Consider the following 16,342-nt stretch of genomic DNA (forward strand, 5'->3'; position numbering starts at 1 on the left):
ATAAGGGTGGTTGGGGAAAGTGGGTGGTCACTATCTCTCAGCTTGTTTCTGAAGTGGAAGTCTCCATTGTGTGGGGGGAGATCTGTGCTGTTCTCTTCCTGGATAACTATATATAAGCAGCAGTGTAAAATATAAAGATATCCTGGGTAATATAAAGGAGGAGGAGTAGAAGAAAAAATAAGTAGTGTAGCAGTAACCTCTGTCCTTAGGACCGGGCCAATTTAAATTTTTGCGTTTTCGTTTTATCCTCCTTGTCCTTAAAAGGCCATAGCACTTGGATTTTTTCACCCACGAGCCCTTTTTTTCACCACTAATTGTACTTTGCAATGACAGGCTGAATTTTTTCATAAATTACACTGCAAAAATCAGGAAAAAATTCATTGTGTGGTGAAATTGAAAAAAAAAAATGCATTTCTTTTATTTGGAGGGTATTTTTTAGGCTGTTTGCCCTGGGGTAAAACGAACTTGTTATATATGTTCCTCAAGTCGTTATGATTACAACGATATGTAACGTGCATAACTTTTATATTATGTGATGGCCTGTAAAAAATTCAAACCATTGTTAACAAATATATGTTCCATAAAATCGCTCCATTCCCATACTTATAGCGCTTTTATCTTTTGGTCTATGGGGTTGTGTGAGGTAATTTTTTGCACCATGATGGTTTTTATTTATTTTTATTTATGTATAACATGGGAAAAGGGTGGTGATTCACACTTTAATTAGGGGAGTTTTTTTTTTATTATTATTAATGACCCATAACGGCGCAGACCCCGGCCCGTGCCGGATGTGAAAATCAACGGACAATGTCTCGGTGGAGTGTTCCACCTCACTAGACACCAGGGAACGGCTGCATAAGGTAATCGGATGCAGCTGTCATCTTTGACAGCTGAATCCGATTACCTAATTAGCGGGCATGGCGATCGGACCGTGCCCGCTAATAGCCGCGGCCCCGGGCTACATGCAGTTCAGTACAGCCCCGCAAGGGGTATTCTGGGCAACAGTGAAAAATCCAGGGGGGCAGGGGGTGATGGGATCATAATAAAGAAGTCCTATTTACCCATCTGCGTGCCCCCACAGTGCAGCATCCCAGCTCATGGTCCCCTGCCAGGGTGCCGATCGTGTGATGCTACAGCCCAAACTTTAAAGTGCCCGCTCAGCCAATCAGAGATGGAGGCAGGACAGAGCTGCAATCACTGACTTGCTGGGCGGGTAATTCTTGTGGGGCTGTGATGATTCAGGATGCTGACAGAGAGCTGATAAATCTGGGCCTATGTCTAATCTCTATATTGCAGGTATCTGGCATTACCAGTCGCCCCAGGATCTTGTAGGCCATTACACTAAAGCTGCTGAGCCAGATTTACTTTACACCAGTGTGATAAATAACTCCCCTGGTTTCTGACTGGCCATTTATGAAGGAGTCAGACCCTGATAAAATTCAGGAGTCTGAGTTGTAGCTGTGGCTTACAAACTCCACAGCTCTGACGCCTACTAGGGCACTCATCCGTCTAACATGGTCGGCACCTCGGGTCGCATCAGAGGGCTGACAGATTCACTTTAAAGGGGTTGTCCGGCGATAAAAAATTATTCACAGAATAACACACATTACAAAGTTATACAACTTTGTAATGTATGTTATGTCTGTGAATGGCCCCCTTCCCCATGTCCCACCACCCCCACCCGTGTACCCGGAAGTGTGGTGCGCTATACATTACCTGTCACGTGCCGACCACGGTCTCTGATCCTCAGCAGTGACGTCTTCTTCGGGAGGCCAGCGGATCTTCCCGAGTGCCGGCCGCCCTCTGCAGCGTCATCCGAAGCTCAGCCGCGATTGGCTGAGCATAACTGTGCTCAGCCAATCGCGGCTGAGCTTCGGATGACGCTGCAGAGGGCGGCCGGCACTCGGGAAGATCCGCCGGCCTCCCGAAGAAGACGTCACTGCTGACGATCGGAGACCGTGGACAACACGAGATGCGGTGAGTATAATGCACCACACTTCCGGGTCTAGCGTGGGTGGGGGGAAACACGGGAAAGGGGGCCATTCACAGACATAACATACATTACAAAGTTGTATAACTTTGTAATGTATGTTATTCTGTGAATAATTTTTTATCGCCGGACAACCCCTTTAAGCTCTACCCACATCCCAGAGAGATATAATTTTTAGCAGATATTTTTAACATACTGCCCTGATACTCCAAGGTAAGCAATTCTGTATGCTTCTGCAGCATGTTTTTTTTACCTGATGTCATGGTCTCAAGTCACGACATATCAACCTTATGTTCCATATAGTCTATGTAATTTTATAAGAAATTCATTATGGTTCATGGGATTGTCTGAGTGATTTTACTAAACTAAAACATTAACAAGAGTAAAATATTGTTTATGTAAGTTTCCTACCACTGAAAAAAAATCCTTATGGCATTGTTGGCAAGGAAAAAACACAAGAAAAGAATTGTAATCACACTTTTTCTACTTAATATGTATTAAATTGGACAGTATTGTTGTGCAATATTTTACTTTACAAGCAGAAGCACTGCAAGCATCTTTTTGTGGTTAGTGCTAAATTTTAGCACTCATTGGCCATAGGCAACTACTGATATAAAGGTTAATTGTCGCCACTTTCATACAGCCTGAACCACAAGTTGACAGGGTGATCTACGGCGGATTCCCCCCACTGCTTTATACATACCTAGGAAAACATGCCCCCATGCGTGCACCAGTAGACAAGCAATGTGCAATATTGCTTGTTCACAAATGGCCAAGTAATATTGCACAACTACTGTTAAATACAAAGTTTGGTGTGGTTTGAATGTATTTAAGCCCTCTAAGGTCACTATTATTTGCCCAATCAAGCAGAATCAGGAAGATATCGCCACATGTAATAAACCTGACGATCAGCAGAGGAGCCAATCATCAGTTGTTTATTGCCTATCAGCCCATTGAAAAATCGTCTGTCAACTGCGCGTCACTTCGTGTAATAAGAGGTGCACGATCAGCGGCTAATGAAAGTATATAGTAAATAACATACATATATACTTATGTATTGCAGAAAAAGAAGAAGCCACACTTGTTGTGTGGGATGATAGCTTTAGACACAGGTCGGGGATTGATTTCATGAGCATGTTCGCTACATTATGTGATTTATACCCGCAGAGCCAGGATTAAGGGCAATCTTGCCCGAAACGTGTTGGCATTTTAAATTAATTTCTAATAAAGCAATTTTATGAGATTTTATGAGAGCTGGAGACTTCCTCTTTTTCTGCAATACATACAGTATACCGCCTCAAGGTCTGGGGTATCTTTTTGGTTTTCCGTGCTCCAATTTTGGCAATCAGCCTAAGAAGATGGACACATAAATACCTACAAAGGTGTGCTGACCCATTTCTGGACTTTCTTACATATATACTTACCTGCACCCGATCGAGTCCTTTTGCCTCCTCCCAGCTGACCGGAGCAGCCACTGAAGCTTCTACACCTGTCTCTGAAATAACAGGACGCTCAGCCACTTCACCGGTGGTGCCGGTCAGCTGGGAAAAAACACAAGGACATCAGGGAGCATGGGCAGACAAGGATATAGGTTTATTATTTGCTGTATAATTAAAGGGCTGCACGGACATTGTTAACAATGTCCATGCAGCCCTTGCTGCCTGACAGTCAAGCTGTGTAATAGGCTCTGTAAGTGAGCGTGGATCTAGGCGATCAGCACTCGCTTATTCTGCAAAATGCCAGTTATTTTGTAGGCATAGAGGCAGCAAAAGCAAGCCATCCAGCACTGTAATAACTCTGTTGCAATGCAGATTAAAGCTCAAATAATTGCAATGGTAGCAAGAAATCTAAAGGCAATGCTTTACTGGTTCCTTGCTGGTCATAGTTAACCTGGCCTTCAGGAAAAACATGTCAGAGCAACATGCAACAGCTCCAGTCAATCACAGGCTACATGTGTTGTCGCAAGGGGGCCACGGGAGGGGGGAACAAGGGGACAGGTGCCACATGAGTGCATAATTAATAAGGTACGGATCCAGTTTAGTTTTTGTTTGTCATTATTATAGACTAGATTAATTGTTTCTTGCTGAGAAATCCAACAATGTTATGGAATTTCCCACCACAGACAGTGAGGATATATGGCTAGTCTACGCAACAAATGTCTGATTGGTGGCCCACCAGCCTTCTTCATGGTGCCTGTTTAAATTCAGAAACTATTTAAAAAAAAAAAAAAAAAAAGGGGTCCGTTGTTACTGGTTCTTTTGAAAGATACATCATCATATGAAAGCATTGTATACAATGATACAAAAACAGCTCAATTTCATAAAGAACTATTCACTACTCAAACTATTGTTTTCTATTGGTAATAAGAGAATCAAACAAAGCACAACGTGGAGCAGGTTTCTGTAAAAGTAGTGCTGGTAGCCACATAAGTGACCAAACACATAATTATAGCATTTAACGTTTTCATCCCTGCTTTTAGGCAACATTCCTTCCTCTTTGTTATACCTGCTTTTCAAAAAGACATAGATCTATAATTATGAATATGGAATTAATTATATGAATTAAAATACAAGTTAATATTGTATTATGTTTTTGTTTTTTTAATTAATGAAACTCCACAGGGCTTGATAGTTTATGGACCTGTCAAATGAAAACCTTTAAGAAAAAGTTTTAAAATGTTGCCCTACAAATATATTTTATCAGTGTTTGTAATAGAAGTAAAACTTGTCCCACAGAAAAACCCTCATAAGGGTGCCTTCACACACCGCATCCGCTGCGGATTTCATGCAGCAAATTCGCAGCGGATACAGTGCCATTCATCCCAATGAGAATATATACTTGCAGCGGGACCGCTGCGTGTATGTAAGAGACCCCCCACCACCACCAGCCGAAACATTACCTGCTCCGTGATCCAGTTTGCTTCTAGGGTTTCTCGGCGTCTGCTTGTCCCGCCAATCAGTGCACTGCCCCGCCACAGCCACTAATTGGCTGAGCGGGACGTCCAGACGCCGGCTGTGAGTATATATTCTTATTGGAATAAACAGGCACTGGATCTGCAGCGGATTTTGCTGCGAATTCGCAGCATGAAATCCACTGCGGAGGCGGTGTGTGTGAAGGCACTCTAATGGTGCGTTTACACAGGCAGATTTATCTGACCAATTTTGGAAGCCAAAGTCAGGAATGGACTTGATAAGACACGGAATCTGTCTTTCCTTTATGACCTGCACCCTGTTTATAGTCTGTTCCTGGCTTTGGCTTCAGAAATCTGTCAGATAAATCTCTTTGTGTAAACGCACCATAAGGCTCTATCAGTGGAAACAAAAAACTGCAATGAGTCTTAGACCATAGGGAGGAAGAAAACGTAATCCAAACAGTGACATTTGTGCAGTAGGGAAAGTCTACAGAATGCTCAGTGTAGTATATGTCCTATACAGTGAGCATGTGAGTGATAAGCTTCGAGTATGAGCCTCATTACATGCTTAGTCTCTAGGGACATTATATGATGGGATAGCCATCTAAGTCAGCAGCTTGGAACCTGAACCTACTGGGTGTTCATATATTTCCAGGAGGAGTAATTGCACAGTGCAGACAATTAAGAAACAAATATATCAGCAACGCTTTTGGTGGGTACTAGTTAATATATTGTCTGTAAGCGATATGCTGTGCTCACTTTACTGGTCACGGAATGTGTTATTCTCAAACCTACTAGTACATTTTCAGGCAATGGCATTACAGTGTTCGCAGGGCCGATTCTGGGGTTTCTGCCGCCTGAGGCAAACCTCGAGTGATGGCCGGCACTCCCCTCCTCCCCCCCGTCGCCGCAGCCATCCACTCACCTGTCCCACGCCGCAGCCGGCCCGCGCTCTCTGCTGTCTCCACATCCCGTCAGGTCCTGCAATGCCACGGACCTCCAGGCTGTGGTGAGTGAGTGGGGTGATCGGGTCGCGCAGGGCGGTCCCGCACGACCCGATCACCCCACCGACCCCGGGCACTCACCACAGCCTGGAGGTCCGTGACAGCTGCAGGGTGACATCGCGGGACCTGACGGGATGTGGAGAGCGCGGGCGACGGGACAGGTGAGCGGCCGCTGTCATTTTTGTTAAGTGATACTAAACAAAAATGACAGCAGGGGGGACATAATGCCGCCCCCTGCCGGACCACAAAATCTGCCACCTGAGGCGGAAGGCTCATTCCGCCTCATGGCAGAAGCGGGCCTGCGTGTTCGTCTAACATGTTTTAACTAGGAGTTGCACAATATCTTTTGAACTCATGTTCATATATGTTAAAACATACTCAAGAGAGAGCAACACATTTTCCTAACCACAAAAATTAATTCCGAAGTTACTGACAAAAGTAGGGGATTATACAAAATACTTGTAGTCTGACCAGGATCTCTTTTTTAACAATGTCCTGGGAAAGGGTGGGTGAAAAAATATCCACTTATCTCCCTGGCTTTCATGCTGCTGCCTGCACTGCACCACTCTGGTCCCTGATGAGCAGCTGCTTCCTGGTGTGGAGATGGGACTTGAGACGAGATATGGCACTTAGCCAGGTGGAAATCGGCCATGCAACGTGGACCAGAGCAGCGGAATGTGGGCGGCACTGTGGGAGCCAGGGAGGTAAGTGTTTTTTTTTTTTACCCACCTCTTCAACGGACATTCTTAATCCCTTTAAGACCGAGCCCATTGATGCACGGATGTCCAAGTCAAATTAAGAGCCATAGCGCTTTTATTTTTCCACCTACAGAGCTGGTTGGGTGTCATTTTTAAACCATGATCTCTAGTTTTTATTAATATCATATTGGTGTAAAAGAAAAATTTTGAACGCTTTAGAATTTTTTTTCTGATATATAATTTTAAAAATCAGCAATACTGTTTTTTTTTTTTCTTTCCGTTTACACCAGTCACCGTGCGGGAACAATAATGTTATATTTGTATAGATAGGACATGCTACAATATACAATAAGTTTGATAATATTTGACACTATAACATGCAATCATTAGATTGCATGTACTGATAGCATAGGTCAGTGTTATCAGCAATCTATGCATAGAGCCTGCCTGAGAGCAGACTCTATACATAGATCGCCCATCCGACAGGAAAGAGGTAAGTGGATTACACCCCCAACCCCCCCGTTGGTACAAGTAATCGCTGCGGGGATCCTGATCGGCTGCGGGGGCCCCGATCAGTCAGTGACAGGAGCTTGACTGTCACTGACTACCTTAAATGCTGCAATCACAATATATCGCAGCGTTTAAGGGGTTAATGACAGGCAGCTGCGTGATCTGGGAACTGGGCTTTATAGTGAAAGTGACAGGTCACACACATTTTTGGTCAATTTAACATACCTGAATTTACTTTTCTGTTGTCTAGGAATGGCACCATTATCCCAACGCCCACACTAACAATACCAATTGCATATCACTAATCTTATGCTCTCCCATCTTCTAGTATCTGAACACATCCTGGTCTGGTGAGTTGTATTCTATGCAAACAGTGTCTTATCTTGCTATACCTTCCACAGAGTGTATACTTACCCTGAATTCCTAAGATTCCCATCACCTGGTCTCCTAAACTAAATTATTACCTTTGACCTCTGACATTTGCAAAGATTGATTTTTTTCTTCAGATGGTCATAAACCAGCAGATCTTGTTACAGTTAACATCAATACTACTCTATTTTGAATATCTGTCACATCTCAGGATGGTCTGCTCAATGTTTTTTTCCACATCTTAGGATAATCTACTGGATTTAATTTCCTTAAAGAAGTTTTCAAGGAAAAACCAGAAGATATCCTGTAAACAGGATAGCCCATCAACAGCTGATCAGCGGGTAGTCAGATGTTCTGCACAGCTGCAATGCCGGAAGTAAACAGTATAGGATTGGATCATCAGCTCCATACACTGTAGTGGTGGCATCAGGTTACTGCCGCACAGCTCTAACACACTTCACTGGGAGCTGTGCTGCATTAACCCAGCGCAACCACTACACAATGCATGGAGCTTTAACCGTTGTGGCATTTGGAGTATATCACGGATGTGTGCATGCCTCCAAGGCTTTCAGGACCACAGATATGCAGGGAGGACCAGGTCTCTGCATGAGCTATTGATAACCTTTCATGATGAGGTCCTTTTTACCTGTGAAACGAAAAATTCCATCCACGGCTTCAATAAAATTATGGTAGCTTTATTGGGTCATCACAAAAAAGAAAACAAAAAAAATATAATAATAATAAAAGATAAAAACACACCGACGCGTTGCAGGGTTAGAACCCCTTAATCATGGCATAATCTGCCACGGTTAAGGGGTTCTAACCCTGCAACGCGTCAGCATGTTTTTATCTTTTATTATATTTTTTTTGTTTTCTTTTTTCTGATGACCCAATAAAGCTACCATAATTTTATTAAAGCCGTGGATGAAATTTTTCGTTTCATGGACTTTCCGGGTTGCGGCCCGCAATACAGCCAGAACGTGCTTCACTTCCAGGAGGTCCACACACACCTGCGCTAATTGTGGCTATCAAGGGTGAGCTGACATTCTCCTTTTATCCTTTTTACCTGTGCTCATTGGCAAAAGTAGAAGTAAAAGAACTGATCACTCTTCTAAGTAAAAGTAGTTGTAAGTTTTCAAAGCATTTGATAACCTTAAAACAAGAGATTTTTATATTTCACTGGTGCTACTCAAGTACCAAAAATGGTGGCTGCCGACTGCCAAAAAGGTTTTCATTTCTCTAAGGGGATTTAAAGGGGTTATCCAGTGCTACAAAAACATGGCCTCTTTTGCACCACTCTTGTCTGCAGATTGGGTGGGGTTTGATACTCTGTTCCATTTAAGTAAATGGAGCTTAATTGCAAACCACACCTACACTGGAGACAAGAGAGAGGGAAAAGGTGGCCATGTTTCTGTAGCACTGGATAACCCCTTTAAGAAGGTCATATATCTTGGAAAGCTGTGTGCCAGCTGATTTCTACTTCTCTCAACCACCGCATACATATGCATGCTCAGCCTAGCCAAGTGTGCGCATGCTTTATATGGGAAGAGGCAAATAAGCTGCTTCCACACACCTCTGACTGCAACTTATCTTGAGTTCACCAAAGTGAAAAATGCAGTTTACTTGTGGATCTCTTCTGGCTTGTGCAAGGTGGCATTCATTTAGTCGAACAAGGTACAGTGGTACCTTGGTTTAAGAGTAACTTGGTTTAAGAGCTCACAGTTTTTCACAATTGTGACTTGGTTTAAGAGCATTGCTTTGGTTTAAGAGCTCCCTGTACTGGGTGGGAGCGCGAGTGGAGGAGGGGCATTGTCTGCATAGCGTGGTCTACAGCACTGTACTCTGACCCATGAAGTCTCCCTCACCTCCCAAATCATAGCAGATCCACTTCAGGCTGGGGCTTACATCAGGGGACAGGACTGTGGAGGCAATCTCTCCATAGCTGTAAACCCTCTCTCCTCAGACAGAGAGCGCTGCATGTATGTGTCCACATATGTCCTGCTCATTCCTTCATACTCCCTGCAGTCTCTGTCAGCCCTTGTGTTTACCATCCTCCCAATTACTGTACAGTAACTTATAATATCACATATTAAGCTGTTTCTGAATGTTTGTTTCATTTGTTTTACATGTTATTCTGAATAATAAATCATTATTTTTGGGGTGTGGAACCAATTGTCTGCATTTCTATGATTTCTTATGGGAAAACTTGCTTTGGTTTAAGAGTGGATTAGGATTATAAGCACGGTCCCGGAACAAATTATGCTCGTAATCCAAGGCACCACTGTATATTGTTTGCACTAAGGGTCCATTTACACAGAAAGATTATCTGACATTATCTGCCAAAGATTTGAAGCCAAAGCAAGAAAAAGACTATAAACAGATCAGGTCATAAAGGAAAGCCTGAGATTTCTCCTATTTTCAAATCCATTCCTGGTTTTGGCTTCAAATCTTTGGTAGATAATCTGTCAGATAATCTTTATGTGTAAATGGACCCTCAACTCTGACATGACCCCTTTTTCAAGAAAGTTTAGAGCATAAATAACACATGATTTTTCTTTCTTCCAGCCATCTTTATTAAAGAAGCAGTTCACTTTTTTTTTTTTTCGCCCCCCCGGGTAGCCGCTGTCATGTATACTTACATAAGATGATCGGTGTCCCGTTCCCGTCGGTCAGTTCCGTCCCGCGGTGCCGTTCACATCGGGCCGGCTGCTGCGAGTCCTCTTCTCTGCCCAGTGATTATACGCCGGAAGTCACTCGCTTCCATGCATTCTCTATGGAAGCGCGTGACTTCCGGCGTTCAAATGACAAGGGAGAGAAGAGGAGTCACAGCGCCGGCGGAAGTGAGCGCGCGCCCGATGTGAACGGCACCGCGGGACGGAACTGACCGACGGGAACGGGACACCGATCATCTTATGTAAGTATACATGACAGCGGCTACCCGGGGGGGCAAAAAAAAAAAAAAGTGAACTGCTTCTTTAAGTCTTCCACTGCCCCTCTCCCTTTTCATTATCCACAGTGATCACTATCTCTACCTGCTCATTAAGAGGCACTTTGCAACCTGGAAAAAGACTACTTTGCCTATTACCCCCATAGTTACACCTACACATTGAGGATACGTTTTGTAGGCATATTTTGATTTCTCATATTGTATTTACACAATAAAATGTAACTTTAATAGATATACAATAAATCCTTACACAAACGGCAAAAAGCGCCAAAATCTCTACATGCAATAACTACCTAGATACTGCGCTTTGGCCAGCTCTGGCTCATGACAGACATGCAGATAAGTAAAGGTGCCAGAGGCCTAACATTGGCACTAAGTCAAACATGCACCAAATCATGTATTGATGGTATATATATAGTATGCAGGGGGAAAAAAAAAAAAAAAAAAAAAAAAAAAAGGAAGCACAAATCCCTATTATGGGCTACAGAAAGAAAACAGAAGTGATCTCATGAGGATTACTGGTCTGGAAGTAAGGTATTCCGGACCCCAGATCCTCGACAGGTCATTGAGACTAAATTAATATTTTTTATTGCTTCTTTCACTATAAAGGCTCATCAGCCAATCCAGAAGGGAGGTTTTTTTTTTTTTGTTAGTAATCAGATACTAAGGGTGCGTTCACACCTACAGGATCTGCAGCTGATTTTCTGCAGCAGATTTCAGTTAAATAACTGAACACAGCATCAAATCTGATGCTGTGTTCAGTTATTTAACTGAAATCTTCTGCAGAAAATCAGCTGCAGATCCTGTAGGTGTGAACGCACCATAAGGGTGCATTTACACAGACAGATTTATCTGACAGATTTTGGAAGCCAAAGCCAGGAATGGATTTAAGAAAAGGAGAAATCCCAGTCTTTCCTTTATGACCTGTTCCATGTTTATAGTCTGTTCCTGGCTTTGGCTTAAAAAAAATCTGTCAGATAAATCTCTCCGTGTAAACGCACCAAAAAAAAAAAAAATCTTAGACTCCACATGCAAGTTTCAATCACACAACATATTAAAAATAAATAAATAAAAATCACATGAACGTAGGCAACCTCCAATTATATAAGATACAGTGCTACCAGACCTTGAGTAGCAAACATTAAAAAGAACACAATTTTTGTTTACCAGACAAAAAATAAAAAATAGGTTACTAAATCTATGGAAGTATCTTATTTCTAGTTATAAACATAGCTGATATTATCTATCAGGATTAGAGGCAAATCATACTTTCTGAGAAGAGTATTTTCTTTACAGATTTATGGTTGCCCGAAGAGGGTGGAGCTTATGAAGAGTGGGAAGAAACCCCCACCCCTCTATGCGCAGCTCCATTAGAATAAATGGAGCCACATCATAGAGGGGCAGGGTTTCCTCCCATGAGGGCGGGCCAGCCTGCTTCCAGTGCTTCACCAGCCCCAGCCGGGGGCGCTGCATGTGGGAATCGGGCTGCAGTTAAAAACCAAACAAAAAAAACAAAACAAAACACAGCACTGGCTTCCCCACGGCGGCGCTGTTCTATCCATGTACGAATCTTAAAGTGAATGTACTGATGGTATAGTCGCTTTAAAGCCTTCAATAATAATTCATCATAATGGTAGGAATCCCTTGTCAAAACCCTCCCTATTAACCCCCAATGTTCTCAGCCTGTCTAGAAGCATACATGGGTCACTGGGTACCCACATAAACTTCGGGCTATCTATGACCATAATTTACATCTATTGTCTATGCTCACCAGTAAAAAAAAACAACAACAAAAAAAAACACAGGGCTACTAGGGAGGTGATATCAACAGATATTACAGATGTACAAGTACTAGCATCCACATTTACCTATCTGATTTATTATAATTTATCAGCATAGCTATAATCTATGCCTAATGCCTGGGTGCTATATCTTCTTTCTTCCGGAAGGGGAGGGAGTAGAGGGTCAAGGCACCCATGCATATCTTTATCTTAACAATACTGTTGCCTATAAGCTGATTTCTTATGATGGTGATGGAACAGCTTGACAGTATATTGCCCAATAAGCAGAATTATTAAAAGTACATGTGAGATTAAACTTGTAACCACATTGTAATGCAGAAAAAAATAGAGATCAACAAATCATAACTTATATGTCGTCCTCTTCCTAGCATATTATTATAGTCTAGACACTAAGGGGGAGATTTATTAAACATGGTGTAAGGTCATACTGGCTTAGTTGCCCCTAGCAACCAGATTCCACCTTTCATTTCTCACAGAGTATATGGAAAATAAAAGGTGGAATCTGATTGGTTGCTAGGGGCAACTGAGCCAGTTCCACCATGTTTAATAAATCTCCCTCTAAGAGGGGAATTTATTATTAAAGTATGTAAGCCAGAAACTAGTGTAAAAGTCACAAGGGACAGGACTTATTTGTTTAAACATGTGGGACATTATGGTGGACCAAGCTCGAGTCTTTTTAGTAAGGAAATGGGGGTTAGCATAACAGTGGCTCAGCATATTTACTTTAATTTAAGCCAGAAGTTGGCACAAATTATAGCTAAACATATAAAATCTTTAAGAGTCCATCACTTTGACTGTTACAGTTGTGTCAGATTTATTGCGTCCTGCACTGGAACATTGTCCCTTGAGAGTAGCATGTAAAATGCTGGTCTAAAATAAATCCCCCTACATGTGTTTTTTTTCTCACCCTTGTATAAATACAGGAATGATATACCAATATCTTTACACTTATTCTTCTTATAACTAAAGAAATTATGTATAAATTTACAATATCAAATGGGTATCAGACTCTTAGAACCAATAAAACGCACTGACTATGGAAGGCGAGTGGCTTCCAACTACACAGGTGTGACCATACATACTCAGGGAGGGGCCGCTTACATACTTCACACACCTCCGCTTCACATGAAATAACCAAGTCCACAGTATAATGACAGGCCAGGCAAGTCTTACCACAGAACAACTAGCAAGGCACATCTTACATAATACTGTATATGCGTGTCTGTAAACACACAGGCTAAAAAGTATGGCTGTCTCCTTTAAAACAGACTCAGTTATTAAGTTTCTTATACCTTACAATGCATATGCAGCCTCGATAAATGTTCATCGAAACAAAGTGATACGATAACTAGTTCAACATATTGAATATCAAAAAGGAAACGCATTTAACAAGGTCTTTAGTAGGAATCTACCTCCCCTCTGAACTGAGGTTTACAAACACATACACACCCACCAACCCCTAGAGGGATGTTCAAAGGAGATTCTAATTTCAGGGTGAAGCAGTGAGCACAAGATATTATCAAGTGCTGTTCTCCTGCTGTGCTACATTCATTGGTGACGAAAACACTCTCTGCACACTTAGCACCTTCACAGATGAGGCATAAAGACAATCTAGTTACTTACCCATCCATGGCCCGGAGGACAAGGAAAAGAAGGGAGAAGGGAGACAGACAGAGAGCAGAAGAGACCAGTGCAGAGAAGAGGGAAGAGGCGGAGGGAAGAAGGAAGGGAGATGATTGAAGAGGAGGAGGAGGAGGGAAGGAGGAGGGCAGGAAAAGAGGTGCCACTAGAGAAGAGGAGGTGGGGAGTTACCACTTTAACAGTTTCAGTGCCAGAAAAGCCAAACACTGACAGCATGTGTTACACTTGTTAGAGGCTCTATAGTACCAGGGAAATCACAAAAAGCATCAGGAACCTGAAGAACCAACCTAAAGAAACACTGTTCATATGGTCTCCAGGAGTTTAAACTGGCTTGATGGCACTTAATAAATAATAACATAATAAAAATTAATTATATTAACTTCTGTAATTTGATTCTCCTGTAGAGATGAGCGAACCGGGTTCGGGTTCGAGTCAATGCGAACCCGAACGTTGAGTATTTGATTAGCTGGGGCTGCTGAACTTGGATAAAGCTCTAAGGTTGTCTGGAAAACATAGATACAGCTAATGACTATATCCATGATTTCCACATAGCCTTAGGGCTTTATCCAAGTTCAGCAGCCAACGCTAATCAAATGCCGAAAGTTCGGGTTCGGATGGACTCGAGCATGCTCAAGGTTCGCTTATCTCTATTCTCCAGTAAATTGATTTTATACAGGCCACTTGGCTAACATTAAAAAATCCCAAGTGAGAAGTGTACTGCTTGACTAACAGGTAACTGCATTATCAGTCATTCTCTAGTTTATTCCTAGAGCCAGGATGGCTTCAAACATGCCACTGCATTAGCTGTACACACAAGCACAATGTTCTGCAATGCTGCTGTAAAAGAAATAAGAACAGAAGAATACAAGAAGAATCTAAAAAATACCACAGCGCTCGTTCAGTCCTAAATGGACTCAAAAAATTGTTAACAGGAAAAGAAATGGATGAAGCACAGTTACCAGTCCCATAGTCCACCAGAACTAGAGTCCATACAAATGCAAGGGTAACAGCATCCAGGCAGCTTAAAGTGCAAAAGCAGAAGAGTGCTTCATTACCTCATGGCACCTACATAGCAGTGTATGTGCCATGAGGTAACAAAGCACTTTTTTGCTTTAAATGCTGTTACCTCTCTGTTACAAGCACAACAACCAGACTTTGTATGCATATCTATGCTTCTGGTCAACTGCAATTCAAGAACCAGCTTTGATTTTAGAAAAACTAAAGTATAAAAATGCAACAGAAGCACATGGATTAGGGTGTGCAGGATGTATTGACCCCTTAAAGTGATACTGTAACAGCAGCTGCAGGAGGGGCTCCTTGGCCAATCTAAAGAGCCCATAGGAGATAGCGTTGGTCTGCTGACACCACTCCTATTACACGGAGTGACGGCCAGCAGACAGTCGCTATCGTTCTACTTTTTTTCAATATGTTGAAAGCCAAGGGTCAGCAGACATTGTGCAAGTCGGCTGATCATTTTCACAGGAGCTATTACACCAAACGATTAGCGGCCATATGTGGCCGATTATTGGCAGTTACGGGCGATAATCGCTTGGTGAAAAAGAGCCTTAAAGGGGTTGTCCAGTGAATCTTTTTCTTTCAAATCAACTGGTGTTAGAAAGTTATATAGATTTGTAATTTACTCCTATTAAAAAATCTCAGGTATTCCCATACTTATTAGCTACTATATGTCCTGCAGGAAATGTTTTCTTTTCAGTCTGACACAGTGCTCTCTGCTGACATCTCTGGCCAAGACAGGAACTGGAGATTCCCATAGAAGAGAGCACTGTATCAAAATGAAGAAAAAAAAAAAAAAAAACATTACATGCAGAGCATATTGTAGCTAATAAGTATGGGAATACCTAAGATTTTTAATAGAAGTAAATTACAAAGCTATATTACTTTCTGACACCAGTTGATTTAAAAGAAAAAAACATTTTAGCTGGACAATGGCCAGCTAGATGGCACACAGAAATGTATAAGTACTTACAGGTTCCAAATACAGTGGTGCCTTGGATTATGAGCATAATTCGTTCCGGGACCGTGCTTTTAATCCAAATCCACTCTTAAACCAAAGCAAATTTTCCCATAAGAAATCACTGAAATGCAGATAATTGGTTCCACACCCCAAAAATAGTGATTTATTATTCTGAACAACATGTAAAACAGATGAAAACAAACATTCAGAAACAACAGAATATGTAATATTATAAGTAACTGTACAGTAATGGAGAGGATGGGAAACACAAGGGCGGACAGAGACTGCAGGGAGCATAAAGCAATGAGCAGGACAGATGTGGGCACATACATGCAGCGCTCTCTGTCCGGGGAGAGAGGGGTTACAACTATGAAGAGATTACCTCCACAGTCCTGTCCCCTGATGTAAGCCCCAGCCTAAAGTGGATCTTCCATGATTTGGAAGGTGAGGGAGACTTCCTGGGTCAGAGTACAGTGCTGTAGACCCTGCTATGCA

General features: G+C 42.3%; 1 protein-coding gene across 12 annotated transcripts in view; it reads right to left on the minus strand.

Annotated features, from left to right (window-relative positions):
- PTBP3 (polypyrimidine tract binding protein 3) overlaps nt 1-16,342 on the minus strand; it is a 148,471-nt gene that overhangs the window by 98,239 nt on the left and 33,890 nt on the right. The window contains exon 1 of one of the 12 annotated variants that reach the window (XM_069962152.1): nt 13,855-13,942. The exons of 5 other annotated variants lie outside the window; for them this stretch is intronic. Coding sequence is in view for 1 of the 7 variants with exons in the window: in XM_069962162.1 (XP_069818263.1) it covers nt 13,855-13,858 (4 nt within the window). In the remaining 6 variants the exon portion in view is untranslated. Of the gene's footprint in view, nt 1-3,414; nt 3,483-13,854; nt 13,943-16,342 lie in introns of those variants that run through there. 6 more of the 12 variants (XM_069962162.1, XM_069962158.1, XM_069962150.1 and 3 more) reach the window with 6 other exon arrangements.

The sequence above is a fragment of the Dendropsophus ebraccatus genome, chromosome 3 (genome assembly GCF_027789765.1).
Source record: "Dendropsophus ebraccatus isolate aDenEbr1 chromosome 3, aDenEbr1.pat, whole genome shotgun sequence".
NCBI lineage: Eukaryota > Metazoa > Chordata > Amphibia > Anura > Hylidae > Dendropsophus > Dendropsophus ebraccatus.